General features: G+C 56.1%; 1 protein-coding gene across 1 annotated transcript; it reads left to right on the top strand.

The window, feature by feature from the left end:
- The first annotated feature begins 7707 nt into the window (after positions 1-7707).
- Positions 7708-15477, top strand: LOC144934245 (uncharacterized). The gene is made up of 6 exons (XM_078859886.1): positions 7708-7871; positions 9495-9657; positions 12644-12685; positions 13579-13715; positions 14647-14706; positions 15261-15477. Exons 1-6 carry the CDS (start codon positions 7734-7736, stop codon positions 15267-15269), a joined length of 549 nt encoding a protein of 182 aa, XP_078716012.1. The 5' UTR covers positions 7708-7733; the 3' UTR covers positions 15270-15477.
- The last annotated feature ends 844 nt before the right edge of the window (positions 15478-16321 follow it).

Here is a 16321-nt window from a genome sequence, read left to right as displayed (position 1 = left end):
AGTTTGCGGGTGATAGGGAGAGGTACGAATTTTTTTCGTTCCCAGGAGCTCACAGACCTGTTGGAGGAGTTTGACGGAAACATTTTTTCCCTGGTCGGTCAGCAGCCGCTCCGGAGCACCTTTGTCCATGACGTAACCTTGGACAAAGGCCTCCATTATGGCTGCTGCCGACTGGTTCGCCAGGGGCCAGGCCATAGGCCAGCGCGTAAAGTATTCCACCCCGGTCAACAAATATCTATTGCCCCTAGGGGTGGCGGGAAATGGCCCCAGAATATCCAGCGCGACAAGTTCGTTCACTCTGGAGACTCTGATAGACTGCAAAGGCTGGTTTGACTCCCGTGCTGGTGGTTTTCGCTGCGCACACCGAGGGCATGATGCCAACAGATCTGCGACATCCCTCGTCATGCCTGGCCAAAAAAAATCAAGCTGGAGCAAGGCGAGGGTCTTTTGGGTACCCAGGTGGAGGAGGCGCTCATGAGCAGCCCACACCACCCTACCCCGTAACCCAGAAGGGACCACCAGCCGGTGTCGATGGGATTTCCCGTCCCAATGCATCAGCAACCCCGCGTGCATTTCCCATGCGTCGGCATCACCCGTCCCCCGCCCCGCCTCCCCAGCGCGACGACGCGACGCGAGGAGGGAGGTATCCTCCATCTGGAGGCGCCCCCATTCATTAACAGGCAAACCCAGCAGGGAATGTTTTCCCTGTTGTGCGATAGAATTTGGAAGCAATGTTTCGTCGTCGGCGGCGGCCGCCAGGACCGGAACCGGCATGTCCCCTGCTGGCTTGCAACGTCCCGACCCCAGGAGGCATGCACATTCGGAGGTGGTTGGCATGCACGACAGAGCGTCCGCGTTGGTGTGGCGAACGCCCTTACGGTAGGTGGTTTCGAAATCAAAATCCTGGAGGATCTCCAACCATCGGGACAATTGTCCCGATGGCTGTTGAACTCGCAGGGCGTACTGCAGTGCCGCATGATCTGTGCGGACGGTGAAATGCCGACCATACAGATATGGGCGATACTGTTGGATGAAATAGACAATTGCCAACAGTTCCCTACGGGTGACACAATATCTTTGCTCCGCTGGAGACAACACCCGACTGCCGTACGCAACCACCCGTTCCACGCCGTCAACCACCTGGGAAAGCACGCCCCCAATACCCGTGTTGCTCGCATCGGTGTCGAGCAAAAATGGTTCCGAAAAATCGGGGTAAATCAAGGGAGGAGCTTTTACCAGGGCGTCCCGAAGGGAGCAGAAAGCAGCCTCCTCCTCCTGACCCCAGTGGAACCGAACCCCTTTTGATGTTAAAGCGTGTAGGGGTTTGGCAATCGTCGCAAAATCAGCGACGAACCGTCGGTAATACGACGCGAAGCCAATGAAACTCCTGACTTCTCCCACCGAGGTGGGAGTCGGCCAGGAGCTGACACACTGCGTTTTGGCGGGATCGGTAGCAATACCTGAGCGCCCCACGATGTGCCCCAAATAACGCACCGAATCGCGTAACAAATGACATTTTTGGGGTTTGAATTTCAAATTAGCAGCCCGCATCTTTAGGAAAACCGCCCGCAACCTCTGGAGATGTTCGTCAAAAGTTTTACTAAAGACGATAACGTCATCCAAATAAATCAGGCACGACTCCTATTGCAATCCAGCCAAAACCAATTCCATCAAACGCTGGAAAGTTGCCGGCGCTGAGTGTAAGCCCATCGGCAACCGGTTGAATTGGAACAGGCCGTGCGGTGTACGGAAAGCAGTTTTAGGCTTTGAATCATCGTCCAGAGGAAGCTGCCAGAATCCCGAAAGTAAATCCAGTGTGGAGAAGAATCGCGCTCCCGCCAAGGCGTCCAGCGATTCGTCCATCCGTGGGAGCGGGTATGCGTCGGCAACCGAAATGTTGTTAAGGCGCCGAAAATCAACGCAAAACCGCAACGAGCCGTCCTGCTTTTTAACCAGGACGATCGGCGCTCCCCAAGGGCTGGTGGAAGGAGAAATGATGTCGGCGGCTAACATGTCATCAATAGCCGATTTGACATGGTCCTTTTCGGCGGGACTTAACCGAAACGGATTCTGGCGTATTGGCGCGCTGTCACCCGTGTCAATATGGTGACGCAGCAGATGAGTGCAACCCAAATCGTATTTGTCCCGACTGAAAACGTCGGAAAATTCCCGCAGTAGCGTTCTAAGCTGTTGGCGCTCTGAATTTGACAGGTCCGTCGATCCCGCACAAAGCGCATCGAGCCACCCTCCATCGCTGTCCGAATGTGGGTGCGGCCGGGGAGCAGTGCCGACGTGATTCGCAACAGGTTCCTCGCAGGGCACCGGCGTCGCGTGAGCAAGCACCGTCCCTTGAGGAACTACCACTGTCTGCGACCCCACATTGAGGACCGCGATGAAAGGGTCCCTGTCCCCTCTTACGACGGTCTGGGCCGGAATCAAATGAGGTCCACTAACCCCGGCCCTAGATGGTCCCAGCAGAATTCCCTGGTCCCCAATGCCCTCAGCGAAGGGCCGACGAAGTTTTAGAGGCACCAACATTTGAGCTCCCGGCGGCACACGAACTGTTTTAACAACGAACGCTGGTACTGTTACGAACGCCGTCCGAGCCGCAGTAGGGGAAGGCAGGAACGCCATGCGTCGTCCCGACGGGAGCTCAATGCATCCCTGGTCTATTAAAATACGAATCGGCATTTTGCCCAAGAAGTCCGTCCCCAGCAGGCACGGAACCGCCAGCGAGGAGGAAACAAAAATCGGGCCCGACAATTTGATATCCCCGATACAAATTTGCGCTCGAATCTGTCCAATGATGCCAAGAGAGCCCCCGTTAGCAGCATAGAATGGGACGTTAACTGGCAGTAAAGGACGGCTCTGGACAGGTAGAATATTGTAAATGAGTTCGGAAATGATGGTCGCCGATGCCCCCGTATCGACCAGGATGCGTACCTCCACCCCGTCAATGTGTCCCACCACGGCCGACGACCCCGACGACGCGGCCACAACGCGATGGGCCAACATGGACCACTGCCTGGGTTCGATTTGAGTCCCCATAGTGGTGCGTGTTGGCCCGTCGCAGCGCAATGTCGGCCCCCCGTTCGTTGCGGTGTGCGAGTGTGTGACGAGTGTGTGCTTGGGCCAAACATGAGGGGTGCCGCGACTCGCCGGATTATGTTGATGGAGCTTGGGAGGAGGAGGGCCGGCGTCCTGTCGAGGCGTCGTCCCGCGCTGCCGAGGAGAGCGGCACCCCGAGGCGACATGGCCCCGGACGCCGCAGTTGAAGCAACGCGGGAGCGCCGGCGGCGATGACGGACGGTCGAAGCGGCTCGACCCATCCCGGCCCGACCGTGCTCCCGTCCCCTGCTGCCATCGACGGTCGACGGCGTAAACCTCCTCCGCCGGGAGGGTGACTGCAGCCACCGCACGCCCGGCCGCTGCCCTGCTGGCTTTCCGACGCTGTGACAGCAGGTTGGCGTGGAGGAGCCGCGCAGCCTGGAGGGAACTCATCTCCGTGTCCTCCTGTGCAACGACGGCGATGTCCAGGTCGTCTGCCAGCAGGAGGATTTTTTCTGTGACCATGGCGTCCACGCCGTCGTCGTCCATTCGAGGGAAGGCCGTCTTCGCCAGTGCCAGGAGACTCGTCCTGTACGCCAGGGGCGACTCCTTTGCACCCCCTGGCGATCGTAAAACTGCTGCCTGCATTCCGCTGAAGGTCCGTAGACCCCGGCCAGCAACTGCAGCGCCATCTGTAGCGTGGAGCGCTTCTCCCTCGGCGCCGATGTAAGGGCGGCGAGTGCGTCGCTGTCGAGGAGCGCCGGCAGCGCGCAGAGAGCCTCAGCATCCGACCACCGTGCCATTTCTTGGTGGGCGAGGAAGCGTCGCTGGAAGCCGCCCCAGTCGCCCTCCGCGCCAACAAACTCTTTGAGCGGAGGCAGCCGTTGGTGCAGCGCAGCGGTCGCCATGGAAGCTCGCAGGCTGCTGTCCCCGTAACTCGGCTGCGCTTCGGCGCGAACGGCAGATGGTATCGCCTGTCGCAGCCGTGATGACGCTCCCTCCGCTGGCGGTGACGTGGCAGCCCCAGCGAGAGCGATGTTGGACCCGAGGTTCAGGCCGGCCACGCCCTCAGCAGCTGCTGCGGCGATGGCGGGAGATTCAAAGTTTGAATCCGTTGAGATGGCTGGAAGGCGCATCGGACGTCGGTTCTCCTCGCCCCGTGGTGGTCCACCAGCCCCCAGCCGCGTGATGTGTTCGAGTGTGGCGGCAGCGGCGTAAAGCAGCTCCGCCAGCCTCGCGTGAGCCAGCCTCAGCCCTTCTGATGGCGGCTCCTCTTCATCCTGATGCCCCGGTAAGAATGCGTCCGGCCCCGGCTGCACGATGTCTTGTTGAGCCGTCTCGGGCTCGACAATTTCAGCGGTGTCCTCCACCTGCGGTACTCCGGCTCGAGCTGTCCGGTGCGTGTCCATGTTCGTAGTTGTTCTGACACCAGATGAAGTACCGTTGATGACTCTTGGACACCGTTGGTGAGGCACACGTATTTATTCCGTACAAGTAGTCACAACTGTGGACATACAATACTAGAGGGGGTATCGGCCCCCTCACCCGGCTAGCTGGGAATACACTGCTAGCTATCTCTGACCTACCTCCTAGTCCTCCACTAACGGGCTAGGGGAGGCTGTCTGGCCCGACACTGGTAAGTCGGGCTACGGTACCCGGAGTCCCAGAGCACTAGCTCTGGTTCTCGGGACCACGCCGCTGGCTCGGTCCTGCGCGGCCCTGACAAGGGCGGCGTCCCAGGGGAGTCCAGGGCTCTAGCTAGACGATCTTCGGTCTTCACTGGTTTAGCTTTAACATTCTGCCCCGAGCCCTCTGACACATCCCCCTTTATACTCCACCCCCGCTGAGGGGTGGGGCCCCGGGCTGCCTGGTGCGGACGTCGTTGAGAGCACCCCCCCCGTGCACTCACGTAGCCCCGCCCACTGTGTTTGTTTCCCATAAGCTGCCATGCATAACGGCTCTCTCTCTAACACCCCTACACAATGTGCAAGGCCGTCAACGTGGCTGTCACCGTGTCATCTCGGCGCTTTATGAAATCATTCATTTCATTTTGATGTTGAGCTAAGGGGGCCGTCCATAAATGACGTCACGCTGTTTTGGACGATTTTTGACCCCCCCCCCCCCGTTCGTCACACGGCGTCACAAAAAGTCAGATATGACGTCACAACGCTCTGCCCCCCCCCCCCCCCCAAAAAAATCAAACATGCTTCAAATCGCTTTAAACTATTGTCATTGTAGTGCGTATTTAATGTGGCGCTGCACTCTGATGTTGTAAGAGAAAACATTTATTAAAAAGTCTGTTTAATTAAGTAGAACGTGTTGTCTATATTTATTTAAAGTTGCACATTTTTACGTGACGTCACATTTCGCACCCCCCCCCCCTCGTCACACATCGTCACAAATGTCTGACCCCTCCCCCCCCAGATGCGTGACGTCATTTATGGACGGCCCCTAAGACATGGGGACCACAATGCACTTCAGGAATTCCTAGTGGTTGTTTGCATAATGCAGAAAGGCTGAGTGATATTTCCACGTCTTTATTTGTGACGTATGGGATTCGTGGTGATGCCTACAGCGTGCAGTGACGCTGTTTGTAATGTGTACTGAATATGAAACGATGATTAAAATTACAGTCAGACCCCACGGTTTCCGTCGGGGATGGGTTCCTGACAGGTTGTGACGACGAATTTCGAAACGTCATTCAAAGCGATGTACAGAGTAGTAGTAGTCGTAGTAGTAGTGGGTGGTGGTGGTAGTCGTAGTGGGTGGTGGTGGTGGTAGTAGTAGTCGTAGTGGGTGGTGGTGGTGGTGGTGGCGGAGGGCGGAGAGGCGACGGACAACGAGGCAGGACGGACGATGCTTTCAGCGACATAAGTGTGGGGCTTGAGGCGACGCAAATCACGTAGAGGCAGTCGTACTTAATAATAAAGCGACAACGCATTTGCGAAACGACGGAAAAGGGGGAGTCGTAAATCGGTGTATCCCTGTAGCACGAACATGGACAGGCGTACACCTGTCCATGTCCTTATCACAGCTTATTGTCCTTCCCCCGCATCTCCGATGAGCGCGGCTGGCTACGTACGGCGCGAAAGAAGTTCAATATGCACACGGCACACACGTACGCACAGCACACACGCACGCACAGCACACACGCACGCACAGCACACACGCACGCACAGCACACACGTGCTTACAGCACACACTTACGCACAGCACACACGCACAGCACACACGCACAGCACACACGCACAGCACACACTTACGCACAGCACACACGCACGCACGACACACACGCACGCACAGCACATACTTACGCACAGCACACACTTACGCACAGCACACACGTACGCACGACACACACGCACGCTCAGCACACACTTACGCACAGCACACACGCACAGCACACACGCACGCACAGCACACACGCACGCACAGCACACACTTACGCACAGCACACACGCACGGCACACACGCACAGCACACACTTACGCACAGCACACACTTACGCACAGCACACACGTACGCACAGCACACACTTACGCACAGCACACACTTACGCACAGCACACACGCGCACACGGCACACATGTACGCACATCCCGACTCCGAACCGATCCCGAGGAGCGTCCCCAGAAAAGTGCCGCGCGAGAGACGTTCAACGCCCAGCAGTGATTGCGCGACTTCACGCGCACGCCAAGCCGCATGCGAGCCGGCGCTTCACCGCGCCCCGAAAACCCTCGAGGACGAGGAGCCTCCTCTTCCTGCTCCACTCCGCAATCGCTCGCCCTCTGGCCGCCCGCCCGCTGCTGCAGTGATGACGCGGCTCTCTCGAGAAAGGGAGCAGCTCCCACCCCGAACTCTGCAGCAACCACCACCACCACCCCCCGCCCCCATTCGCCAAGGCTCCCTGCGAGGTCGTTCTCCTGCCCCCTCTCCCTTCCCAGGATATCGCTCTCCAAAAAACATTGCCCGAACAGACTGTTGGGGCAAGTGCTGTTTGCGAGCGCCTATGAAGGCCGGCACGGCAACACGAGAGGGGTGGGTGGCCAGCACCACGCCCGACCGCCTTTGTCTCCCCAATGGCGATGTTTCACACATCGCATGAGATGCTCACTTGAGGCTGAGTCGACCTAGGCGCGGCCCATGACCGTTTCAGATAATTACCGTCACTGGTGTTGGCCGCAAGCGGGAATCCAATTCGGGTCACCGGTTTCGTAGCGCAGCGTAGCGCTCACCACTACACCACCGCCACTCTCATCTTACGAGCTCCCCTCTCTCCCTCGACCACTGCCAAATATCTGCCATCGTCAGCAGCCCCCCCCAACCCTCCGCATGGCCCCTAGACCCCCCCCCCCGTGTAACTCACTTGAGGCTGAGTCGACCTAGGCGCGGCCCATGACCGTTTCAGATAATTACCGTCACTGGTGTTGGCCGCAAGCGGGAATCCAATTCGGGTCACCGGTTTCGTAGCGCAGCGTAGCGCTCACCACTACACCACCGCCACTCTCATCTTACGAGCTCCCCTCTCTCCCTCGACCACTGCCAAATATCTGCCATCGTCAGCAGCCCCCCCAACCCTCCGCATGGCCCCTAGACCCCCCCCCCCCACCCCGTGTAACTCTGGCACGCGCGCGAGGAGCGGCCACTCCCCTCTCTGTTGCCCGTGAATCGATCCGTGATGGATTGATGTCTCCCAATGCTGACGCGCCCGCTCGTCCCATATATAAGCGACGCGCCCGCCGTGCCGCATTCGACGCAGCCAGCGAGACGAGAAGACCCAGCCCAGCCACAGCACAAGACCAGCCCGCCCCGGCATTCCTAAAGGTACAGAATTTCTCCCTCGACTCGGTAAGACGACTGCTCGAAGGGTGGTTGGTGGTGGTGGCGGCGCGGTGGTTTTGCGCGCCCGGCAACCTGAGTTCGATTCCCGGCCACGGCTAACATCAGTGGCGAGTGGATATCTGACCGGGTCCTTCATTGCGGCCCCCACCCTGTGCTGACCAGCGTGCTGAAGTCTGGTTAAGCAACCACCCTCCTCCCCCACCCCTATGGGCCGACTCGGCGTGCGGAGGCCTTCATCCAGCAGTGGAGTGACACGAGGAACTCCTGCGCATGTTCGGTGATTGTTACGTCGTAAAGGGAAGAGCGGCGAGCGGAGTTTGTGCAGAGAAACCGAAGTCCTCCTCCTGCTCCGCGCGTCTCGTCTCGCCGTCGGTGGCACCGCACGTGGCCGCCACCGCACGTGGCCGCGACGCGGCGGCCCAGCGGTCGCTCGCTCGTCGCATATAGCGGGAGGGGGGCTCTAGCCCTCCACATCTCACCAGTGGCGTAGTAAAGTACACTACCAGCTCAGGGGGAGAGGGGTGGGCCATCTGTCAGGTGGGGCCCCAATACTGCTCGAATAACAACAACAACACGTGGAACGTAACTGAAAGTATTTACATAAAAAGTAATAAACCGCGTTTTAAATAAGCGTTGTTGTTCTTTTACACTGTTGTTGAAAACAGATCTAACGGTGGTTGCCACGGGGGGGGGGGGGGGCCCAACTCGTAGCTTTGGCCACCAGTTGTGGTGGGGGAGAGAAAGGCACCCCCTGCCTGCCCCACGCGAAGTTACGCTCCTGCCCACGACCTTCTCTTCACCTCTCACGACTCTGTCCCATCCCGCACTCAACGCTCCCGATCTCGAACCACGCCGAGTCGCCTTGTGCCCCACAGGGACAGCTGCCACCGGGAGTGCCTCTTTTCGCAATGTTTGAAATGAGATGTGAAGCGCTCTGAGACTCCCATGCTTATATATATGTATCAAAAACAAATCATTATCATCATCACTATCGCTAAACTCCTCAGTATTTAATTCTCAGAAGTTAAGCAGAACCGTGCCTGGTTAGCACTGTACTTGCATGGGAGACTGCCAGCGAATGCCAGGCGTTGTTGTCGGCTTGGGCTGCTTAGGTAGCCAAACGATTATGTATATCAGTGACGGATTGTAGAATCCATCTCTGCGATGACATTTGCCCTCTGGTATGCGTGATGGGGTGTTATCCGGTTTTATCCGGTTTTATCCTACTTTAAGTCAAATATTAATGAATAGAAATGTCCAAACATCCCAATGTCGCATCAGGAGTAATCTGGCGAACGAAGGGTGAGACAACGATATCCTGCTGGGTTTAATCATTGGTACTATCATCATCAACCATCCTACCTCAAACGAGTAGCAGACAGCATCGTGTTCCGAGACAGCGCCTGGTGGGTCACATCAATGTGCAATAGCCGGAGCGGAATTTTCTTTTTAATATTGCGCAGTGATCGAGATGATAATGATCATGATCAAGAATGTTTCACAACACCGCGCAGACGCGAACTCAACCACACGCAGCAGCAGCAGCACGCGTGAGTGACATTCACACCGAGCGCTTTGTGTGTGCGTGCGCGTGGTCTTTTAAAGACCTCTCTCGTTGAAGCACAGGAGGAAGACGAAGCAAGAGGAATGGACGCTCTGAAGAAAGGCTTCTCCAAGGCGAAAGAGGGCGTGAGCTCTGCCGCAGAGAAGACGAAGCAGGGCGTGACGGACGCGGCCGGGAAAACCAAGGACGGAGTCGTGGCCGTGGGTAAGGATGGCGCGCGCACTCCGCACGGGGACAGCTGCACACGCGCTGAGCTCTCCTCTGAAAAATTTACTGGATGTCAGTGGCACAAAGGAGATTTGTAGCTCATCGTATTCCGCCAGGGTAACTACACGTGACAATGGGCTTGCATAATGCGCATGCGTAAGGGACGTTGGTTACCATGTAAAAAAAACCAACCGGCAATGGATACCCATTGTAATTTATCTGCATTCAATAATCCCCCACCACACTTCGCTCTAGAAGGGCTCACAAGTGATGTAATCACATCTGCACCTCTATTTAAGGAACGAAACAGGAGGATTTATCCGCAAATGTGGCTGTCGCCTGATGAAGCTCGTTGCAATTACTGGTGAAACGTCGTAACTCAGATTGTAAATGTTGTGGCGTGGCTCTCCAACACACCGGTGTGCTGTACTAGTGACGAATTGGCCATATTCTGTTTACGTGACAAACCTTACTAGTTGGCTGTGTCGGGTGGTGGCGGGTTTAACGACACATTTATATATTTACGCGATCTAATACAAAAAAAATCTGTATTATGGATGATATTGGTCGCGAAAGACTTTGTGTTAAATCAATACATATACTGATTGATTTTGATATACCATCGTCATCGTTTACTGTCCATCTCTCCACGCCGTGTCAAGGTGTCGAGATGTTAACGCCCTCGCCTGGTCTACAGGAGGGCGTGGGTTCGATCCCGACTCTGACGATGACTGCTGCATATTTGGGAGTCTCCCTGGTCTCTCTCCCTGTGGTCGCGTGGATTTTTCTCCGGGTCCTCCAATTTAGAATCAACACGCATTCGGAGTCTTAAATATTCCACGTGATGGTAAACCTCTTTTGTGAGCTATCATTTGTGATAGCCACGTCGTCGCTTCAGAAAAAAAGAACTTTATGACTCAGTTGACCTTACCTGGGGTCATCGGCGTTGATTGACCATACTTCACCACGATGGTCAATTTGGAGTTGGTTCAGAGTGAAAGATGGCGTGGGGGATAATAGAAGCGATCTGGTTAGTCTTCATCTCTGACGTTAGTCGTGGGCGGGAATCGAACTCAGGTGGCTGGGTTCACAGCGCAGCGCGTAGCCCACTGCTGCACAGCTCGCCCACCGCGGCAATTGCGAATGTTTCTCGTGAACCAAAGCCCCCCCAACGAATCTCCTGTGCAGCGGCGTAACCTGTCTCGGTGAGCCGGTGGTGCCACTGCACCGGGGAGCCACAGGCCAGAGGGGGGGGGGCCCAGGCACCAGGGCTACGAAGAGGGGGGGGGGCGATTGAACAGCGCCCCCCACCCCCCCGGCCCATGCTAAGCACGCCGAGGGATCCGTGTCACCATTTCCAACTGCAGCAGAGTAGTGGAAGTTGATGCGCAGCACGGCGCAGGCAGGTCGCTCGTGAAATAGAAGCCAATAGCTCAGTGGGGCTTCAAAATTAGTTTAGTTGTTATTTGTGTAGATATGTTAAAGTGATTTGCTTGCCTGCCCTATACCCTGCACTGTTTGTTGTTCTGGCGTTCTGACCCCGTGCCCCTTACTGGATATCTGTGAAAAAGAGCTTATTAGCTCATCGGATTCTTCCTGCAGTATAAATACAGATTCTGAAGTGGCAATTGAAGGCAGCTTAGAATCATGCAAAGTGTGCCCTCTGTGTGTATGGGTAGTTCTCACTGGGTAGTGCTCGGATGGGTGACCACCAACAGCAGTCACAGGACTGCGCGGCTACGTGGCTGTGTGTGTAGAACTTATTTCGCACCGCACGTAGCCAACCGTGCCAATCGCAGGTGCTGGAGAGCAGAGGGCAGTGCCGCATAACCAAGTTGCTGTACTGCACTATACACTACCGCGTCTATGCCCCCCTCTCTCCCCCCACCATAACGAACTCGCAGTGACCAGTGTGGGGAAGTATGGTCTATAACTCGCTGCGACACGAGCACGTTCACGGATTGTAATTCTGTGATGTAATTTACAAGTTCAAATTGTTCTTATATTTGGATTTGTATTCATGGCACGGATAATTGTTTATCCTGTTTACAGTAAGTTCTTGCGTAGATTTCATCGAAATTATTCGGCTTTGTTCTTGTTAATTTGCCCGCATCCACCATGCAATATCCGTAACTATAGCCACTGCTAATGGTCTATGGATTTCTACGTAACTCTATGGATCTCTACGTTACTCTATGGATCTCCACGTAACTCTATGGATCTCTACGTAACTCTATGGATCTCTACGTAACTCTGTGAATCTCTACGTAACTCTGTGGATCGCTACGCAACCATATGGATCTCTGCGTAACTCTGGATTTCAGTGTAACTCTATGGATCTCTACGTAACTCTATGGATCTCTACGTTACTCTATGGATCTCCACGTAACTCTATGGATCTCTACGTAACTCTATGGATCTCTACGTAACTCTGTGAATCTCTACGTAACTCTATGAATCTCTACGTAACTCTGTGGATCGCTACGCAACCATATGGATCTCTGCGTAACTCTATGGATTTCAGTGTAACTCTATGGATCTCTGCGTAACTCTATGGATATCTACGTACCTATATAGATCTCTACGTAACTCTATGGATCTCTACGTAACTCTATGGATCTCTACGTAACTGCCAGCACTGGCGACATAATTTGGCTGCGTCCGTTCTCGTGACCGAGCTGCCGAGCCCAGGGAGACTCTCAAAGCGACACGGCCAGCAGCAAGTTGGGTAGGGGGTGGGGGGGATTACGTTGAGACGTAGGCAAGAAAATAAAAAAAGATCAAAGAATATAACGCAGTGACGCTCGCTGCAGGGCAATTGCGTCACCGCAGTGTGGCGAGGGGAGGGGGTGATGTGCATGGCTCAGGGCGTGGCGCTGCGATCCGATTAAAATAAAAAACGGACTGCGACGGGAATAGCCGATCGTGAAAGATGGTCTCGTACTAGAGCCGCCACGTGTCTCGCCTCCCTCGTGGCCCGCAGGCACCAAGACCAAGGACGGCGTGGCTCACGGAGTCAGCACCGGTACGGCGACTCATCCCATCCGCGGCTCACCGCACGTCTCTCCCTCACTTCACCAGTGGGGGTCGGGGGGTCGGCGATCTGCGCATCTTGAGCCGCACGAGGCTGATGGCTTGCCACCCAACCGCATCGTATTAGCCACGTTGCATTGGCGGCTCTTGAAATGTTGACGGGGTTTTAAAAAAAATATTTGACAACCGAATCCGAAGCAAAATATTTGGCTCTTCTTGGTTCTGTAATTTGGCTGCCGACCTCTGCACTCGACGATTCGTCATTCAGGCCCCGGAGCTGAACGGGACGCGTGGAGTGGCACTGCGGTGGCAGGGCTGCGCAATCAGACGCACACACGCACACACACCAATACACAATGAAAACCACGAGACATAGTTGTCAATCCCGCACTCAGGGCACCACGGTGGCTAGGAGATGTTAGCTACCTCGCCTGGTATACAGGAGATCGTGGGTTCGATCTCGACCCTGACGATGCCTGCTCTATATTTGGAGTTTGCGTGTTTTCTCTCTCCCCGTGGTCGCGTAGATTTTGCTCCAGATTCCCCCCACACATTAATAATCACGCGTTTCGATTATTTGGCTGCTATGAATGTCCACATGAGCGGCTACTTCGTTGAGCTATAACTTTTGGCCAGGCCGCTTCTGAAAAAGAGCTACACAATTTAGTGGGCCTTACCTGGTAAAACAAAAATAAATGTTTATACTTTGGATAGTTTATGAGCGGCATGGTAAAGAATGATGAAACGTCACCCATGACCCAAAATGGCGTGGGGAGGCCCTCATCCAGCAGTGGATTGGCAGTACAGGAATATAGATCACGTGGCTGAGTGGCGTGGTTGCCGTGGCTGAGTGGCGTGGTTGCCGTGGCGACGCTGTCACCGCAGTGGCCGGGAAGACGAAGGAGGGGGCCCAGGCGGTGGGGGGCGCCGTGGTGAGCGGCGCCAACGCCGTGGCCACCAAGACGGTGCAGAGCGCCGAGAACGTCGCCTCCGCCGCGGGGATACACGCCAAGGAGCGCAAGGTGGGGAGGGGGGGGGGGCACGGGGTGGGAGGGGGGCACGGGGTGGGGGGGTACGGGGTGGGGGGGCACAGGGTGGGGGTGGCACGGGGTGGGGGGGCACGGGGTGGGGAGCACGGTGTGGGGGGGGGGTACGGGGTGGGGGGCATAGGGGGGGGGTACGGGGTGGGGGGCACAGGGGGGGGCACAGAGTGAATGTGTGGGGGGGGGGGGCACGGTACGGGGAGGACAGGGGACACGGGGGGGGGGGGGGGTGCAGTTTGCCCTCGGCCTCAGATCTGGAGGGGACCCCGTCTGGCAACTCCCCGACCGGCTTTCAAAACAACCAAAATGCTGCTTCGTGTTAGAGCCCAGAGCGCGTCTATATCGGCAGAGCAACGTGGTGCAAAACGTCCGGCGCGCTGTCCTGCTGTGTGTATCAAGGCCGTAGCCATGGAGTCAACATCGGGGGGGATCAAATCTTCCAGGGGGTCTAGGGCCCCCCTCCCCCAGAAGAAAATCAAAATTTTAAAACAAATTTCCTGCCTAAAATATAAAAAAATGCACTAACACATGGGATGGACTTTTTTACAATAATGTCAAACAGTGTATTGTATTACATTGCTCTGTTTTTTTTTATGTTTTACCTTTTCTTGTTTCATTGTATGTAATGACAGAGATTAGGGATTTATAAAGTACAACCATTACCACAATCATATGAATATAAATCTATGCATTGTTATATGAAGACGAGGTTTTGGCAAATTTTAGTTTTTATTTACACAGCATAGAATTTTTTAAAATATTGTTTATTGCAAAATATTGGGGGGGGGGGGGGATATTTTGAACATATTTGAATATTGGGGGGATGTGTCCCCCCCATTATATATTATAATTACGGCCTTGGTTTGTATCGTGGGCTACGCGCGTTTCATCCGGCCGCGTCTCATCACAGGATGAGGACAAAGAGGCGGAGGGGGAGACGGCACCTGGAGGGGACGAGGCTGCACCACAGGCAAGGACAAGATCTCTTGAGACATTACACTCAACCTCACTCACACGCACGCACACACACACGGGTCGTGTGTTACACACACAACACGTTAGCGCAGCGGTCAGCGCGCTGCGCTACGAACGCGGCGACCCGAGTTCGATTCCCGCTCACGGCCAACACCCGTGACGATTATCTGAAGTGGTCCTGGACTTTCCCGAGGTCAACTCAGCCTCGAATGTGTACCTGGTGCGGTGGATAAGCATTGCCACTCGGGATACAAAGGCGGCCGGGCGTGGTGCTAGCCACCCACCCCGCTCGCGTGCCTTACCGGCCTTCATAGGTGCTCACTAACAGCACTTGCCCCAACACCTGCATTATTGGTTTTAGCACCTCCAGTGTTATTCTGTTTTCATCATCTCGATACCGGCCAAAAAGGGTCCCACAGATAAAACACAGCAACTGCGGTTTTGAAAATGGTGAACGTCCTCACCTCGCGTGATTGTGCGCCGAGCAGCGCGGCAACGCAAAGCTACTCTTCAATAAAACCGTTCTGGTTCTTTTTCAATATTTTACAGGAGTCGTAAAGTTCCGCGGAATCTGCTGCTCGTGCCGCCCGTGCCGACCATTTGACGTCTGGGGGATGCGTTTGTCGTCGCTGCCACCACGCTCAGCACCTCGCCCGCTCAGCACCACCACGCTCAGCGCCTCGCCCGCTCAGCGCCTCGCCCGCTCAGCACCACCATGCTCAGCACCACCACACTCAGCGCCACTACACTCAGCACCACCGCGCTCAGCGCCACCACTCTCAGCACCTCGCTCGCTCAGCACCACCACGCTCAGCGCCTCACCCGCTCAGCACCACCGCCCTCAACGTCTCGCCCACTCAGCACCACTACACTCAGCACCACCACGCTCAGCACCACCACTCTCAGCACCACCACTCTCAGCACCTCGCCCGCTCAGCACCACCGCGCTCAGCACCACCACGCTCAGCACCACCACTCTCAGCACCACCACTCTCAGCACCTCGCCCGCTCAGCACCACCGCGCTCAGCACCACCACTCTCAGCGCCTCGCCCGCTCAGCACAACCGGACTCAGCACCACCACTCTCAGCACCTCGCCCGCTCAGCACCACCGCGCTCAGCACCACCCCGCTCAGCACCACCGCGCTCAGCGCCACCGCGCTCAGCGCCTCGCCCGCTCAGCGCCACTTCACTCAGCACCACCGCGCTCAGCACCACCCCGCTCAGCACCACCGCGCTCAGCGCCTCGCCCGCTCAGCGCCACTACACTCAGCACCACCGCGCTCAGCACCACCCCGCTCAGCACCACCACGCTCAGCGTCTCGCCCGCTAGGTGCCACTACACTCAGCACCACCACACTTAGCACCACCGCGCTCAGTGCCACCACACTCAGCACCACCACACTCAGCACCACCACACTCAGCACCACCACGCTCAGCGTCTCGCCCGCTCAGCACCAGCACGCGCAGCTCGTCACAATAAACGATCGCAGCATTCGCCGTGGACCTGGTCTCTGCTTGCAATAAATTTCCTTTTAAAGAGCGCCGCTGCATTTGCTCGTTTGGAAGATGGCTTACTTCCAATAGCACCGAAAGCCCCTCGAACCGAAG

This window comes from Lampetra fluviatilis, chromosome 9, assembly GCF_964198595.1.
Source record: "Lampetra fluviatilis chromosome 9, kcLamFluv1.1, whole genome shotgun sequence".
Classification (NCBI taxonomy): Eukaryota; Metazoa; Chordata; class Hyperoartia; order Petromyzontiformes; family Petromyzontidae; genus Lampetra; species Lampetra fluviatilis.
Note: the sequence above shows the minus strand (reverse complement) of the source record. Positions and strands in the feature narration are given on the sequence as shown.